The sequence below is a fragment of the Poecilia formosa genome, unplaced genomic scaffold (genome assembly GCF_000485575.1).
Source record: "Poecilia formosa unplaced genomic scaffold, Poecilia_formosa-5.1.2 Scaffold199, whole genome shotgun sequence".
Lineage (NCBI taxonomy): Eukaryota > Metazoa > Chordata > Actinopteri > Cyprinodontiformes > Poeciliidae > Poecilia > Poecilia formosa.
This window is the reverse complement of record NW_006800138.1, coordinates 1,093,776-1,111,433: the sequence shown is the minus strand read 5'-3', so window position 1 is coordinate 1,111,433 and position 17,658 is coordinate 1,093,776. Positions and strand designations below refer to the sequence as shown.

The 17,658-nt window shown below is 40.8% G+C and overlaps 1 protein-coding gene across 1 annotated transcript in view; it reads left to right on the top strand.

Moving 5' to 3' along the window:
• Positions 1–17,321, top strand: part of hs3st1l1 (heparan sulfate (glucosamine) 3-O-sulfotransferase 1-like1) — a 29,192-nt gene extending 11,871 nt beyond the window's left edge. Inside the window, exon 2 of the mRNA XM_007566801.2 lies at positions 16,039–17,321. Within this exon, the coding sequence (XP_007566863.1) occupies positions 16,212–17,153 (942 nt within the window). The 5' untranslated portion in view covers positions 16,039–16,211 and the 3' untranslated portion in view covers positions 17,154–17,321. The remainder of the gene's footprint in view (positions 1–16,038) is intronic.
• Positions 17,322–17,658: the final 337 nt, after the last annotated feature.

Below are 17,658 nucleotides of genomic sequence, written 5' to 3'. Positions count from 1 at the left end.
GGAAGTTGGACAAAAAGCCAGATAAATGACGTAAATGTGCGAAAGGTTTCATCAGTGCGTTTGTAACTCAGTGAGGCTAAATTTGATGAATCATCTACATTTACAGGAACAAGTTTGTGCACATGTCAGCTTTTTCAGCTGCTTGTAAATACTCCCTGCTGGTGCCCCGTTGCACATCCAGTGGGTGGTCAACAGAAAACCTCAACATGCATAAAATATTAAGGTCAAAAACGAAAACAACACTTTTTAAAATCAGCTTCTGTCATTCGGTTGCTAAATTAGCATCTATGTTGCTTCTTTTAGTCCAACAGAATGGAGAGTTTTTAAAATTTAGACATATAACTAAAGATTTATCATCAAATTATGTTTGCATGAAGAATATTGGACAACCTGCTGTGGAATGCACTGTTTGTTGGCTGCAAGATGCTAAAGGTCACTGAGAAGATTGGAAACAGTTATAATTTAATTTCCTAATATTGTGCAGCTCAAATGTTGCTGGAGCCAAAGGTAAAGCAGCTGTTTCTGGGGGAAAATGACACAACTTTCAAACAGTGAACCTTAAAATAACATTACATCAATATAAATAGACCTAAAAAATCTACAATTTAAACTTACACGACATCTTCCATTTTATTGCAGTGGCTTTTGTTACACAGCTGATGTACAGAACCAGTTGATCACTTTTTTATTAAAAGGCACATTTGGAATTTCTTCAAACTCCTTGTTGCACATTTACATCAGAGTTGAAATAAGGTTCAAATTGACTTACTGGCAGGAGAATTTGGACTTTATTGAATAAATGACTAAATGCATTATAATGGAGCTGATAATGGACTCTGAGGTTTATGGTGAGAAAGGCGAAGAATTTAAGTAAATTACTTGCAGGTCTTCTCTTTCTGAGCTGCTGGTGTTTGAAATGATTGGAGAAAAAAAAGTCTTTAAGCTGAATGTTTGTTGGAGCAACAGATGCTGTGATTTAATCCAAGGCGCACCCGCATGGGAAAACTCATTGCCCAGTAAATTAAACCATTACCTCCCCGGTTGAAGTTAAATATGGAGAAATTACTCATTTAATGTCTGATTACGGGCTAATACAGCCATCCAAACAATGGCTGCTCCCTATTCCCGTGAGGACAATCGACTGTTTGGCAACACACAGCCACCAGTCGCTCGTCAGGGTCACACTGGAGTTTTATTAAAAGATTCACGCTAAGAAGTCAAAAAAAAAAAATCATCTGTTAGGATTCATTATGAGATGGTTCCCTAGTCTGGAGATTTGTCTTCATTATCCAGCCGAGCAACGGCCAGATAACGCCGCCTCATTTGCTTTCCGAGCTTCAATTTTCCCCTGAACGATAATGCAGCGTCTCTTTTGTGGGCCGTGGTAAAGACAAGCAAGCCATTTTCGATATGCTTGCAGGATTACAAAGGTTAATCATCAATTTAAAGCTAATCTTTGTTAAATACCAAGAGAAGCGTGGTCTGCGCTCGAAACAGATATTATCAGACAAACTGTGGAGCAATCCAGTGCCTAAATGCAGAGAGAGATGGTTAATCTGGGCTTTGGAGCAGGAGCTGATGGGAATTGCAGCACACTTCCACTGTTTGCTAAATTTAGGACTTCGTTCTGGAGCGGCTAACCTTCTGGCTTTGTTTTAGAGCAGGACCGGTGTGACAGAACTCCCTTTCCCCCATAAAACGCAGAACTTTCTGCCGACCTAACCGGTGCCTCACTGCGCGGATAATTAAGGACTTTTCAAACTATGCAATCAAGGACAAGATTCCACTGTCTGCGTCTGGGAAAATAAGTAATTAATTTTCGGGTTGTTTTTCCCCCCCCTTTTCATATGCGAGCAACTTGGGAACATAAGATCCTAGTCATTATCTCTCGACTGGTTAAAGATGTCTGCCAAGCTGGCTAATTAAAATCTGAGTGACTTTTCGCCTTTTATCCCAAACGCACGTCAGTCAAAGGTGGAAGAAAAACTAAACACCCCCATTTAAATTCTGTGGTTTTAAGAATATTGTTGCCTGGTTACAATTAATTTTTCATGACTTATTTTTGTTCAGTACCTAATATTTATCTTAAAAATCATCTATTACATACACAGATGTCAAGTATGATGTAGCAAGAACTGCATAGATTAAATTTTAAAGGTTGCATAGATGCACAGCTATCCTTAAGATATTTTCTAGAGTTCCTAGTAAATATGTTTTAAAAAGTCTTAAGTTATGCTCGTTTAAATGCAACAGCTGGGTGAGTCTATCCACTGAGATGAGCACGGCATATTGTTGTAAACAAGAAAAAATTAGCGTCCAGAAATTTCAACGTTTAAATCCATATTGTGTCTGCATCTTGCAGGCGCTGAACTTCTATCTCATCTTAAATAGACAAAATAACAGAAACAACAAATAATATGAATTATGAAGGCTGTGGAAACAAAATTGCTTGACAAAAGGCTCGTTGAGACCAAAGCAACAAACTGAAAACTTTTATCATCCAGATTTTTACTAGAAAGAGAGACGGAAAAGAGAAAAATTATAAATCATGGAAATGGTTTGAGCTTGTTTTAATTCGTCATGCAAGGGATTGATTTATTGCGTATTGCAACAGGACTGACGGTGTCATCCTTTAAAAAAAAGACATGGAAACATGAAACTGGTGTTTTGAAATTCAGTCTGGAACCAGGTTTCAGAAACGATCGTTTCTGGTCTCCCAAGACGCCGAATCCGTGTGGATTTACATTCTAAACAACAAAAACGTTTGCAGATACACCTGAAATCGTCTCCATGGAGACGGGCTCTTAGTTTGGCCATTGCACATTTTTTAAATCAAGTCGAGACCTTTGGTGTCCTAAATGTAGGCAAACTCTGCCAGCTTCATATGCGTCTTATTTGAAGAATAACTTTTACTCTTTGACCTTGGTTGTGAATTATAAGTGGAATATGAATATGATAAAAAAAAAAATACTGAAATTATTCATGACACAAATTTCTGCCATGTTTTCAAGGCCATCTCAGTCCTGGACCATAAGGAGGCCTTCTGCATAAATGTAATGGAAATTTTATATGTATTTTTTTCAGTGTTGGACCAGTAAGTGCTGTGAGTGTTAGATTTTAATAAAATGAAAGAGAACCAGCTTTATATTGTCAAACTTTTAGCTAGTTTGAAACGTTGCATTTCCTCTAAACTCAGCCGTTTAAAATCTCCCAATAACAGGAAACCAAATCGGCTCACCTTGATGGGAAAGGCAGTAATTCCATTGACAAGGCAGGCTCCTTTAATAAAGATAAGCCTCCTAGAAAATCAATAAGCTGAACTAATTTTAAAAAAAGGAGTCAGGCTTGTCTAGACAAACATAGCTCCAGCACCTAACCAAACATTTTAAAGGGCCTGCTTCATCGCGCCTGTTGTCTCTGCATCGCTATCAGGCACAGTTACAAAGCAGCCCAGTAACTCCACAGATGCCCCCTCTCTGATTCCTCTCACTCCCCCATTAGGCCCTTTGCTGCTGGGTCCACAAACTCCTCTAATTAAGAATTGGTTTCCGGCAGATTCGCACATAAAAACGGCCGCCGCTGCAGAACCCCGGGTGATAAAAACAGTTATTGGACCCAGGACCTCTTTTGCCTCTTATCTCCCATAAACTCTTTAGCCGGGTTTACGGGGCAGCGGAGGCAGTGGAACGAGCAATAAGCCTGAGGGGAATCGTGAGCAGGACTGATGACTTATTCATGAACAATGGCACAACAAGATGGCACCGATAAAACAGACAATGAGAAGTCCTTATACTGCAGTTTGCCGATGAGGCTTCTGTTGACCAATCTTTGACCGGTCATCAGCTCCGCACGCAGAAGGATACAGAGTGCATGAGGGAAATAAAGAAATAATAAGCTACACTCATTAGCTTTACCAGGGTACTAACTTAAGCTCTGGGGTTTAGCATTACTCTGGCTTAGACAAAGCTCTGCTCTGCTATTAGAGTCACCCTGCTGAAGTGACATGCTGTTTTATTCCCTCTATCTTCTTAACCTGATTCTGTCACAGTGCCAGATCCGCACATGAGTGGATACTGCCATTAAGTCACAGACGGCTCCTTGCAGCTTTATAAATGAGTGAATTATTTACATGTTCCTTACCTAACTACCATGCTGTTCTTCTTGCATGCCTTGAATTAAGGTTAAACCCACAGTTTGGACATTGACCGGGTCTTTTAAACGGAGGGCGAGTCTTTAGAAGTGTCATGTTCGTCTAGAATGGAACAACAAAGAGCGGTGTTCTGTCCTTGGATACATCGGCAAACAGAGCCTTGATGCCTGGAGAATCTCAGTTCTAAGGCAGATGTTAAACCCAGCTGGCACGGGAGTTTTCATCCGCTCTCGGGCAGAGTTTCAAGCTTGTGCAGAGGAAAGCTAAAAACAGCTTAGTGCCACTCGGGCAGCAGTGTGGAGTCCTTGCAAAAGCTAATGCTGGAAACAATTAGGAAGCCCACGAAACGGAGCCACAATAGGTGGAACTGGGATGATTTGCATTCTGCCTTTCTCTGCCCACTGAAGCCTCTGAGGTGCTCTCTTGCCTGAGAGGCAGAGCATCAGCACAGGGAAATGGAGCTGCAGATTGTTATTATAGATAAACACAAATTTTACAGTCTAGTTTGCCCTGCAAGTAGGAAATTACAAGGCTGTTTCTCAACAATGAGCACAGAGGTGACCGATTTTATTTGCCTGCATGGTGCAAGTGAGCACGCTCACAGTGGCGCTCAGACGTTATTGGACGGCTCCGGTGCGTTGTTAAAATGCTACAGGAACTCAGAGATGCTTTAGTTGTATTTTTCCACACAAATATCCAGTTTGTTAAAATTAAGAATGTCAGAATAATTTTTTCTGCCTTATTACTGGCAGTATTACTTATATGCAAATAAATTTTAGACAGAAACAACATATGGATGGAAGTCATCTGCTTTTATTGTGAAACGGTTTTTGTCTGAGAGTAAATGACTAAACTAACAACAAAAGATACTTTTCTAATATGACAAAATATGCAAATACAGTCAATGTTTAACAAATGTAATTTGTGTTTATTTTAAATGATCTGTAGACAATGTGGAACATTCCAGTTTGATCAGTTTATAGATCATAATGTGTTTTTTAGTTAGTGCTGTGCAACACAAATAATACTGAAGATTTCCCAGAATTCACCAAGTAACGGCTTCAAGACTTCATGAGATACTTTCTACGAACACACCAGTTACTCTGCTGAAACTTTCATGAAACTTTCCAAGCACTTCCATTCAATTTAAAATAAATTTAACTTGTACTTTCCAGAATTGACCAGTTCGGTATTTTCCTCAAATTCATCAGGAACTCATCGGATTGTACTCAGTCCATTTCAGAATCTGCCAGGTACTTTCCTGGAACTTTCCTAGGACTTACCATGTACTTTAGTCGATTTTACCACATACTTCCATAGAAAGATCTGGATACTTTACCAGGTGCATGTGGAACGTCAAAAACCTTTCTGAAACTTAGCAGATACTTTACCAGGGCCTACACTGAACCAGCCATATGCAGTCAAATTTAATTAATTAGAATATTATTCAGTTCAAATTCAGTTTAAGAATACTTTATTAATCCCAAAGGCAAATTAAATGTTGTTGTAATTTATTAATTTAGATTCTTCAAAGAGTTATTGAAGATGCTGATGGCTGTGGACAGGAAAGATCTGCAGCAGTCTGTACTGCACTGAATCTGAAGAAGCCTCTGACTGAAGATGCTTTGGGAACATTGGGAATATTTGGATTTTTTTCTTATAATGAAAAAAGAAAAGAATATCACATCAGACCAATTGAAACACCAAAGTGAAAATACGTCCTTAGAAAGCTTCGTATAAAAATTTGTGGCAAACTACTTTTATACGTTTCATAAACGTTTCCAGCAAAGAACTTGATCAGTTCCAGGAAACTTCTGCTAAGTTTCAGGAAATGTTTGTAACGTGGAAAAGTGAGCAGGGAATATATTTTGTAGTACAACTATATTGTTTGTCCAAATGTCAATCTATTTTGATCCTGTTATGTGAACAAACAACCAAACGCTCTGCTTCAGGCTCCGCTCACACAGCAAACCGGAGCACCACCCACCTCGCTGTCCATCCATCTCCTGCTCCATCCCACCATGCATGTTTGGTAATATTAGATATTAACAGCAGCAGAAAGGAACAAAGCATCTCCTGTGGTGAGCAAGACAGACTAGCGGAGCAGCAAGCTGATTATTTTTCCTACTTATTAAAACAAACTTATTTATTTTTTTACTTAGATTTTTAGCATCTAAAGTGTGCAGGAAGTCATATCAATGTCTTTCTCGTAGTCTGACAAATTACTAACCCCAGAATCTCCAACAAAATATTTCTTTACTTGTGTCTAATATCCACTAAAAGCAGTAGAAAATATTAAATGGACTTTCATGACCTGCTTTAGATAAGCATTTTGATTAAAACAATGACTTTGCAAGTTTTAAACTTAGCACAGATGAGCGACTGAGTCACCACAGTCTCTGATCCCGCTGATTATGTTTCAATCAATGACCAGCATGCAAGGCGACAACTTGAATTACTTATGCAGATGAGGTAGCTTGATACTGAAAATTCCCATCCAAGGTCAAGGTCAGGGTGAGAACTACATCCCAGAAATGTACAGCTGTCACTGTTGGTCCGAGACGTTCCTCATCTGCATACCTCACAGGTACGCTTCACTGATTTGTCACTCACATTCACCGGGGAAAAGAAAAGTAACCTTTATCACTGCGTCTAATTCAGAAGTCCAGTCCGGTTAGTCGCTGGTCAGTCGGATGGTCACAGCAGAAAGCCTGCGTCTCTTTATTTAGTGTTTGAAAGTAATTCCCTGCTGCTGCTGCATGGTTTGGTTTCCTCTAACTTTTTAACACACAGACATCGAATGCAAACACTTTGCTCTCCTGTGGGAAGCGTTTGCGAGTTAAATACATTATTACCAGCTCGCAAACTGCTGCCTTGTGTAGAATCAATTCAGCTGCTGGCAGGCAGAAGGTTCGAAGACTAAACCTGGAGTTCTGCAGTGTTGAATACATATTTGTGATGATATAAAAAAAAAACCCTGGCAGATCTGAGCAGCAGTCCTTCCAGTTGGATATGTATGTGCCAGGGTGTGGAAAGATTTCCAAGTTATTTAGGATTGCATGCACACACCAGCTGTAGTTTAGGAGACTGAACAAAAGATATCTTAGTTAATACCTTTAAACCTGAGAACACACTTGTGATATTTGCAAACCTTAGTTAGTATGTATTATGCAGCTGCATTGGGAGAGCAGGTGCATAATTTAAACCAAAGGTGGTATTTCTCTGTGTAGCTTTTAAAAGATTATACAGTACAGTGAAGAAGAGATGCTTATATACACTAGATGTGCATGGATATAATAATTTATGACTTAGATTAGATTCAACCACTTTTTCAGGATTGCTGTTGAATGCTTGTGGCGCTGACTCGTTACACGATGTGGAGTATTTGGCAGAACCTCCATATTATTTAGCTTCACCTCAAATTAACAGCTGAATGATGAATGTTCAAACAATAATCTCAAAGAAACTCCCAAACTTGCTTTGGAATCAGCGATGTGTGGAATATTCTTCCTTAAGTCCCAACCTCAGTTGTTTAAAAATGTAGGACTATACTTAAAAGCTGGGTTTGTTTCAGGAAACTTCTGACAACAAGAGCATTTTCCATTTCTCCAGCTATTATGCATGAGGTTTGTTATCGGCTTTAAAACAGCACGCGGCTGTGCAGCTTGATAAGGAGCATTTATACAAATTTGATTGAGTTTTTGTTAATGCAAAAGAGCCTGTCTTTATAATTTTAACCTTGAAAATATAAGATTAAAGGAGTGGTATTGTTTACTTTCCAGGCACTTGGTGCCATTTCATAGCAGAATCAACTAAATGTTACTTTCAGGTGTTATAATGACTTAAAATAAATTTGAGTTCTCAGTTTGACGCCTTGAAATTGGGCCTCTGTCTCTTTAAGAAGCTCCTACTCTTTCCAACATTTTGCCTCACCATGTTATCGCCACAATGCTCTTCCATTATGCCGCTTATGACCGTTCTTCGGAGCGTTTGACTGAAAATTTGTCCCTATGATGAGCTCAGAAGATGTGCAGCTCCACCACTAAAAGCTGCTGCTGCCGCTAGTCTAGAGGAACCATGTGGAGAATCAGAGGCAGGAAAATTCTTGTTTTTAAAAATGTTGTTGTTATTCCACCGTAGCAAAAAGATAAGGTAAAATACATTATTAAACAGCCAAAATATTATGACATTCATATGAATATAAGCTTCTCATCAGCACATAAATTCTCTAAACATTGTCTTTTTCTTTAATTTGCTTATGTCTGTAGCGTCTCAGTCAGTAAATCATTAAACTATTTACCACATCAGCCTCATCAAAGATTAACCACCATCCTCGCAGTTCATTACACGATGCTCTGCTTTTTATTTCATAAAGCAATTCATCCATAATGCATGCGTACACTGCAGTGTTCAGGATGCCTGCGAGACCGGAGAAGCACAGTGGAATCCAGAGACCCACACCAAAGTTGGTGCATTTGTTTTGATTACGTCCGCATTTCACAAGCCTTCCCTCTTGTGATAGACTGCGGAGTAATTACTTTACATGGAGAAGATCAGACTCATTGTGCGGAGCAGGGAACGTACGATGTGGGAAGCACGATAAGATTTACAGTAGCATTAAATTGGCAAGATAAAATTAGCTTTATCTGCGGCGCTGAGTGGACGGCGATGCGGCGGACAGCATGGGTGCTTTATCAGAAGTGGCAGGTTGAATGAGGCTCATCAGGCCGCTCTCTGATTGAATCCCCTGTCCTAGTCTGTTGTTTCAGACGGGTTTCAGCGATTCAGAGTCCCTGGGATCCGTCTCCTCCACTCATCCGAGGGATCTGAGCAACTTGGCCTTTTTTTATCTGCAGAAATGCCTTCAGGGAAAGCAAGACAACATCAGCTGATTTCCTCAAATAAAACCGAGAGCACTGACGAATGCCATAGCTAAACACGAGGAGCTCTGGCCAACAGAATGCTCCAGGGTAACCATGCCTGCTAGCGAGAGAACAATGACACATCTAAGCTAGGTAGCTACAGGGCTGTTGCCATGGTGAGCTTCACACCTCTCTGTGTTTTTGGTTTGACTCATCTGATTTGTATTTATATCAGAAAAACCGAACATCCTCATCCTGAGTATCATGTTAAATCGCTCAAAATGTTTGTTTGTTTTTGTTTATTCAAATTTTGCTAATGCAGCGTAAACATATATTTGTTTATGAAGCACATGAAGTTGGGTGCTTAATGCTTGATGTTTGCACAGATGGCAGTGGGCAGAAGGACTGGTAATTGGAGTAGCCTTCCTTTACACAGAGAAATAGTCTGCAGGGACAAAAGTAGCTAAAAAGAAAAGTATGCAGGGAAAGTTTAAATCAGCGAATGAAAGATCAGAGTTAAGCTGCTGTAATTAGTGCCTGAGGCCGCTTGTTTCTGGGTGCACCAGGAAATGACACATTACACCGTCTTCAAGCTTGGTAATGAATGCCTTTGCTTACATGTGGGTGTGACTTGGGTCATTGTCTTGCTCATACACTCCACAAATAGCCAAATATTGCTTTCCAATAGAGCTGCTCTATAATATTTTCCCACTGAAACAAAGGAACATGATTCTTCCTACTTTAAGTATCAGTGGTAAACCTACAAGAAATTTGTGAATTACAGTCAAGTTTGCTCGAACGTGCAGCAGCAAAAATTTAAGGACAGGAAGGAAGATAGAGAGCGACCTTTTGGATGTTTGCAAAAAATCTAAAAAGTGTGGAGTGTAAATGAATTCTGCCCCTTGTTATTCTGCTGTCAGGGCAACAGTTATTTATGCTTTAAATGGAAACATGTCGGACGGAAAACGTATCACTTCATCTTCATGTGGGAATCAGTTTTTCTTTAAAAATGTGTTAACCCAACAACAGCATCACTCCATATGTCTGTGTTGGAAAGATGTGACGATTCCTTGATTTTATATGAATGTATTTCAAGATAATCTAACCAGAAAACCAAATCCATGTTTTATCAATGTTAGGGTTAGGCTGGTATCAACCGAGTTTGGTTTGAGCAAAGTATTTAAATAAAACTGAAGTTAGTCCGAGGTTTTCCATCCACTAGGTGGCCCCAGAGGAGAATATTCCTAAGCTTCATTTGCTGTTCTCAGTCAGTTGTAGAGTTCATGTAATCCTTAAATCATTTTCTTTACAAAACTTTTGAAAACATCCTAACCTGTTTGGAAACAAGATGGCCTGTTATGTGTCATTTGATGGTTCACAATCTAAGGTTCTACTTTATTGTGTAGCTATATTGTTTATTTTTATTTAAAAAAATGATTTCCCTGCTTCTTTAGTGCAAGAGATCACCAGGAATTTGAGGTGGGAAGGGAAAGAAAAATAAAACCCTTCTCTTTGATGAGCTGAATGTTTAGGTTTTGTAATATAACCTGTTAAAGTGAGCCAGGAAGCCCACTGTAAACCAATATTCATCCATAATTTAAAGACAGTCCTGTATGTGGGAGAGCTTCAGATGGATGAGTGTAGGTGGAAAATGTACTATGTGTTTTTTTTCCTGCCAACCGGTAGGAGTAAGAAGCTACGGAAGAGATGTTGGAAAGAGGGGAAAGTGCAGGATGAAGGTGCTTGTGTGTTTTGGTCCCAGGAGGGGGCTTATTTGGAGGAAGGGCCAGAGCATCCGACAGGAGACGACCTTAACGATGCTTTAAACCAGTGAATCAGAAATAACTGGAAACACAACAGGATTCAGGGAACTGCAAAGAGAGCGAGGACTGCGCGCTGTTCTGCCTCTGATTGCATTTTATTTAGTCCTGATGAAAACAATCCCATTCCCAGCCAGCAATAGTTATTAATGTCTTATAACTCTTTAAGGTTTGACACCAGAAAAATGAAAAGTCTCTCATTAATGATTAACTTAATATATTGAGTACAATTATTTGATTGATGTGATTTATAAATCCCTTTCTGAACCTATTTAATAAAGATGCTCTTTGCAATCAAGCATTATTGGAATAATAATTATGTTGCGCTAACATCTAATGAGCAGTTATTAAAACGGAAAACTCAGCCGCTGCTTACAGTACCTGCTGCCAGCCACAGTTAATTTTCCGGGGTGCTGAATATGAATGAGGAATAGTTCTGCAGACGTATAGAGGAGGTTGTTTGGGTTAATTAGAGGGAGCGAGGCTTCCTGTGGCGTCTGGAACCTCTGCAAGCCTTTCTTTTAGCCCGGAGTGATGTAACGGCTGCCTGCCGGCTGCAGGCAACGCTGCTGCTCCACTCACTGACTACTGAAAGTGGTCAGCAAGTCGGCCTCCGGTGTGTGTCGGCGGTCAAGTGGGAGCGAGGAGCAGGTCTGATTTTGGCATCTTAGTGAACATGCAGTCCATTCATTGGTGTCCAGCAGAGGGTGGATAACATCCCATGTGTGAACAGCAGGAAAACATCTTGAGCATGAGTGGACTCTTAAAGGACTAATTTGTGTGAGGATTAATTCAACCAAAGTGTGATCTCTGCTCCCTGGCCCCCTCACTTATTTTTAAAACTCGAGGAGACAGATCTTTTAAAGCTGTGGCGCCTCGCCTCTGGAATGAGCTACCTTGTACCATTCGATCTCTGGATTGTATAGACACTTTTAGGAAACAACTTAAGACCCACTTTTTTAAACTTGCTTTTTAGCGTAATACTGTGTTTTATTGTTTTGTATGTTGCTTTTAATTTCTTTATTTTTTACATTTTGTGCAGCACTTTGTGACCCTGGTCTGTGAAAAGCGCTATAGAAATAAAGTTTACTTACTTACTTACTTACACTTCCAGTGTAATTAAAATATGTCAGCTGTTCTGCAAAAGAAAAAGAAACAATACAGCATGATTCAGGAGAAATGCTGTTTCCTTTATAACTGACCATACAGAGGATTATAAATGTGTGCAGATCTTTGTCAATTTTCTGTTGATGTTGTAAAATCACAACTGCGGTTTTTCTACTAAGTAAGAATCACACGTGAATAATCTTATCCACATGATGGGTCATTAAAATCCTGACGACCACAGATGGAAAGGGTGACATGATGTATTCATAATTCAGCCTTCATCATCTATCAGCCATCAGAGGAAAACTGAGGTGACAAACCTCTTATACTTGGGAGCGGCTGTGAATGCGGCGTTTCAGGGAAACCTTATGCAACAAACTTAGGCTTGCAATAAAAGACTTGAGACTTGACTTTGGAAAAAATATTTTAGATTTGACTGAGAAAAAAATGACTTTGGATGAAAGATGATAAACTTGAGACTCAAGATTTCAATTGGATTTTGGACACAAGACCTGATTTGGGCTTTTTATGAAACACTAAAGACTTGGTTTTGGGAAGTAAAGCCTGAAATTGACTTGAACTTCTGATGAAAATGTGTGATGACTTGGATTTGCTAAAGAAAACCATGAAATATGACCTGGACTTTGGACGAACAATTCACGGTTCAGGTCTAGAACTTATCCTGTAAAGAACTGAGAGTTGTTCTGTGCACACATGAATGACTTGTGAATGTTTTCCTTTTTTTTTTCTGTCCATTAAAATTCATCACTGATTCTTCAAAGGTTTTATTGAAAGAATAGACACAATCTTTGAGTTCCAGGTAAAGTTTTTCACTTTAATCTAAGTCATGGGAAAACGGTTTGATCAAAAGTTCAGCATCCCTGCAGATCTGCAGTGTGTTTTATAAAACAACATCCATCACTGAAACCACACTTTACATCACTTTATTTTCACCTTTCTAACCTCCTTGCCTGGCTGCGTTTTTTTATGTTCATCCCTCAGTAGGATTAGAATGGTGCACCTCAAGAGTGCCTGAAGGACAAGTACGAGTAAAACATGCAAACTCCAGAAGCATAAAAGTGCCTGGAGCTGAGATCGAAATCTAAACTGTCTTTCTGTGCAGCTGCACGGAGCCACAACAAACCGATGCTGTATCCCACTCACAAGACTCACCGGGGCCATATTTCTGCCCTGCCAACCTGTGCTGTGCAACACTCCACGGCCCTAACGGCGTTCAACGGATGCACTCCTGGTTAGGTCGACTGCCAGATAACATGGCTGCCATTTGTCAAAAGCCACAGCGATATCCCAAAAAAAGGCCGAATAAAGCCATAAGATCCATGAATCTGAAGCAGCAGCTCCTTCCAGGTGGTTCTCTGCAGGGAGGGGAGCAGGTTGGGGGATATTGGATGAGACAGAAAGCTCGTCTGCCTGCCTGGCTGCAGCCATTGGACTTGGCAGCTCTCTGCCAGGGAAACGCTGACAGGCAGGCGCGCCTGTCACAGCACATAAGTGCCTCCTTGCACAACGCCGGGCCCTATAGGGCATGTCGGCTGCTCTGCGTTCAGAACCGTCTCACGCTCAGGCCAACAATTGAAGTGTGAAGAGAGGGGCATGTGTCATCACCTTTATATGGATGAAAGCCTCTGTAAGGTGAGAGAAAGGCCAGCGGTGATATCATAAGAATGCACAGCGCTCGTTGGCACGCGCCTTCATCACAGACGCTTAATTAGAGGAACGGCTTCTGTGGCTAAAATGCACACAAGGCAGAGTTTTTCTGCAAGCAGAGAATTTATAATTACACTGGGTCAATAAAAGCAACATAAGTGCACAGATTTCAGCAAAAATGTTTCATGCACACTTCACGAACTGCTGATCCTCTTTTTATATAATTTATGGACAGACGGAGATTGAGGGCCTTCCTGCTTTCTCTGGGACTTTGAAGCTTCAGTGAGAATTAATTTCAAATACTCAAAGCATCAGTCATGGGAGGACAATGACTAATGTACCCAGAATAACCTGAAAGTTATCAGCAGTGAACCTGATGTTACACTTTGTTAGCTCGCAGGTCACATTGGCAAGACGGATGAGCTTTACGTTCAGTTTTCAGGTGATTTGTCGCACTCATAAACTTCATGCCGGTTTTCTGTGACATATGTGACTTCTCTCAGTTCTGGGGTCATCGCTGCAAACTTTGTCTTCCACATTATTTACCTTTGACATCTCAAGTGTAGTTATAACTTATAACCCTGTTGCTATGAAGGGTATATTTATATATATACATATATATATATATATATAAATATATATAAATGTTAGGGTTATGTTTTCTTACTCTTGTGCCGTCTCTGAATGTGAATGTTCATATTTTTTGTAGGTATTGGTTAAAAAAGTAATTAAAAATTGTAGTTATTACTACATATACCCATGCAACAACTTTGTTTTTTGTATAGACAGTGTGAAAATGTGGCTAAAACATCTTAAATAAATTAAATATCTTCAAGAAAAACATCCAAGAATAACCCTTAGACTAAACATTAAAAGTAGCTAAACTACGAGGTTTTATTTTATTTAGAGGTAAATGCGTTGAAAGCTTGACTCCGTTTTAGATTTAAACCACAGAGGATTGAAGCTACTATAAGCCGTTTCTCTTCCCAAACCCTGGGAACTTTGTTGAGTTCATGGCATCACAGACACCAGAAAGCTGGAAATGGGTCAGTGGTCATGACCTTAAGGAGAGGTAACGGCACATCGCATCACCAACGCCTTGAAATACCAGGACCTTTTAAATAAAAATCTGGAGGCCTCTGCCAGAAAACCGATGACCTTTCTGCCGCTGAGTTCAAAACATATGGCTGCGTCAACACAGAAACAATTTTACACAAACTAACGCTGCACCAATGATAGTGGAAAGAATATTTTCTTCATCTTCTTGTGAAAATACTTGTTTTTTAAAGAAATTGTGTTTCCTTGAATTAAATTGTTGCTTCCAAGTAAAGATTGTGTTATTTTATTTTATTTTATTTTATTTACTTTTTCACATCTTCACCACAGTGACTTACATAGTTTTTACTAAAACTAATCCTGAATGGAAACAACCTTGAAATAACGTTAGCGAATGTTCAATTTCTGCCCTGCAAACACATGTTGGATGTTACCCGCAGGAACATCAGAAAATAAATCAAATTATTCTAAAAATCCAGCCAAATTTGAAGTTATTTCCACCTGAGCTGGCCCATTTTCAAAATGTGTTTCAAGGATTTGTAGGCAATTTCTCGGCAGCATTTTGGTGGAAGGAGGCCTGTCTGCTTGGTTGTGCATCCCTGTTCCCAGGAAGAAAAGACGACCTTTCTGTGACCTTTGCTGTCGAAGCTAGGTGTTAGCGTAGCTGGGCCCGGTTGTTTCGACCAGAACAGTGATCGGCATCTAGTCGGTTTTCCATCGGAACGTTTCAGTTTTTAAAGTTAATTCCTTGGCATTAATTCTTTGAGAGGCGTCTATTGAAGGCAGAAAAGGCAAATTATAAAATATTTAAGAAGCCCTGTAGAAGCATATCTGGACTCTGAGATCCAAGGTGATGAATTAGATTTTTCCCAAGGTTTCTGGAGCTCCATTAGAATTCATATTTAACAGCCCAAATCCTTCAGCCTCTCTGTTTGCTGAATTTCATTGCCTTGCTATTGATCCCTCTTGACATGAATAGGAAATCAAAGTCACCTAGCTGTGGAAACTTTTCTTTTGGCCTTCAGCTACACTTGCATATCTCCGACAGATTTTCTGATGAGCTGTCTGGCTAAGTGTTTTTCAGCCAGAGAAATTACAGTATCAATTGAAAGTGACTTTATAGAGTGAGGAGGAAAAAGCAGATGTGAAGTTGGGGGAGGAGGGAGCTGGGAGGAGAGTAAAAGACCGACGATGTGAGATTATCCCTTTGAGACGCAACACTTATGATAGACATGGATTGTATTTAAGGCTGGATTGCTTTTTCAGGGGAATGAGGAAAGTGCCATTTCAGTATAATAAAGACATTCATTCTGCTTCATATGCCTGAAATCTGAAAGCCTTTTCTTCTTCTTTTTGTCTTTGTTCCTCTCCACAGATGTACTGCGGACTGCCAATGATTTTTCCTCGCTCCGGTTCAGATTCAAAAGCAGGGAAAGTCTGCATTTCTGACTGCTTCTGTTCCCACTGAGCGCCGACATCTCGTCCACAGCTAAACCGCTGTCTTAGTTCTCCTTTATCGCGCCAGTGTCCGCTCATCCGTTCATCCCCATGGCTTCCTTTCTGGTATCATTGCTTCTGCTGGTTCTCCAGACATATGCTGCCCCATCTGAGCTCATTAAGGCAGGCTTTGGTTCAGCCCGGGACAGCATAGACCCTGATCCAGTACCACCAGTCAATGTCTCTGAGGATTCGACTTCATCCCCACCGCCAGGAACAAGCAAGCGGACCCCACACAGCATCATCATTGGCGTGCGAAAAGGGGGCACCAGAGCGCTGCTGGAGATGCTTGACATTCACCCTGAGGTCGCGGTGGCTGCCACCGAGGTTCACTTCTTTGACTGGGATGAAAACTACGCTAAGGGTCTGGAGTGGTACCGGGACCTCATGCCGTACTCCTACCCTCATCAGATCACGATAGAGAAAACTCCGGGTTACTTTACGTCGCCTCTCGCACCAGAACGCATCTGCGCCATGAACTCGTCTATAAAGCTGCTGCTGATCTTGCGAGACCCGACTGAGCGGGTGATCTCCGACTACACCCAGGTGTACTTCAACAGACTGGAGAACCACAAGCCGGTGCAAGCCATTGAGAACCTCCTGGTACGCAACGGAGCCCTGAACATCCGCTACAAGGCGATCCAGAGGAGTCTGTACGACGTTCATATGCGCAACTGGCTGAAGCACTTCCCCCTGGAACAGATACACATCGTAAACGGGGATGCTTTGATCCACGACCCCCTGCCAGAGCTTCAGAAGGTGGAGCGATTCCTGAACCTGCCTCCGAGGATAGTGTCCTCCAACTTCTACTTCAACCAGACCAAAGGGTTCTACTGCATCCGGAGCGACGGACGGGAGCGGTGTCTGCACGAGTCTAAGGGACGTCCTCACCCGTCCGTCAACAGCACCGTCCTGCAGCAGCTTCGCTCCTACCTGCGGGAACACAACCGGAGCTTCTTCAGGATGGTGAAGCGCACCTTCAGCTGGCAATAAGAAACCTACGTCACAAACCGGACTCTACCGAGCCGAGACGCAACGAGGAGAAGAAACAGCACTTTACACATACATGAAGGAAGTCCTTTCAGGATCCTCTTATTGATTACTTTTGTGATCCGGTTTCAGCAAAACAGTTCTATATTTACACACTGAAGACAAAAAAAACAAAAAACTGTAATTACAAAAGAAAACATTCAGGTTTATTTCTTTCTGTGCTGAAAGCATTTAGCTTGTCAAATAGCAGTGAAAATGAGTTAGCTAAACTGATGGACTTTTGCCCTACTTTCTTGTTTGATATTCTTCTTGTTCTTACGAATAAACTATTGTTTTAAAACGTACAGGAAAATTTGTGTTTTTTCCCTCCCTATCTTTTCATTTCCTAAGCGCCTGATCCCAGCAGCCGGTGTTACTCAGGAAGCGTGAGAAATGGGCAGCGGCATTACAATAAGCCTTTGATTTGCTGTGGTGCAAGGTAGACATTAATGCAAGGAAATGGGTACCC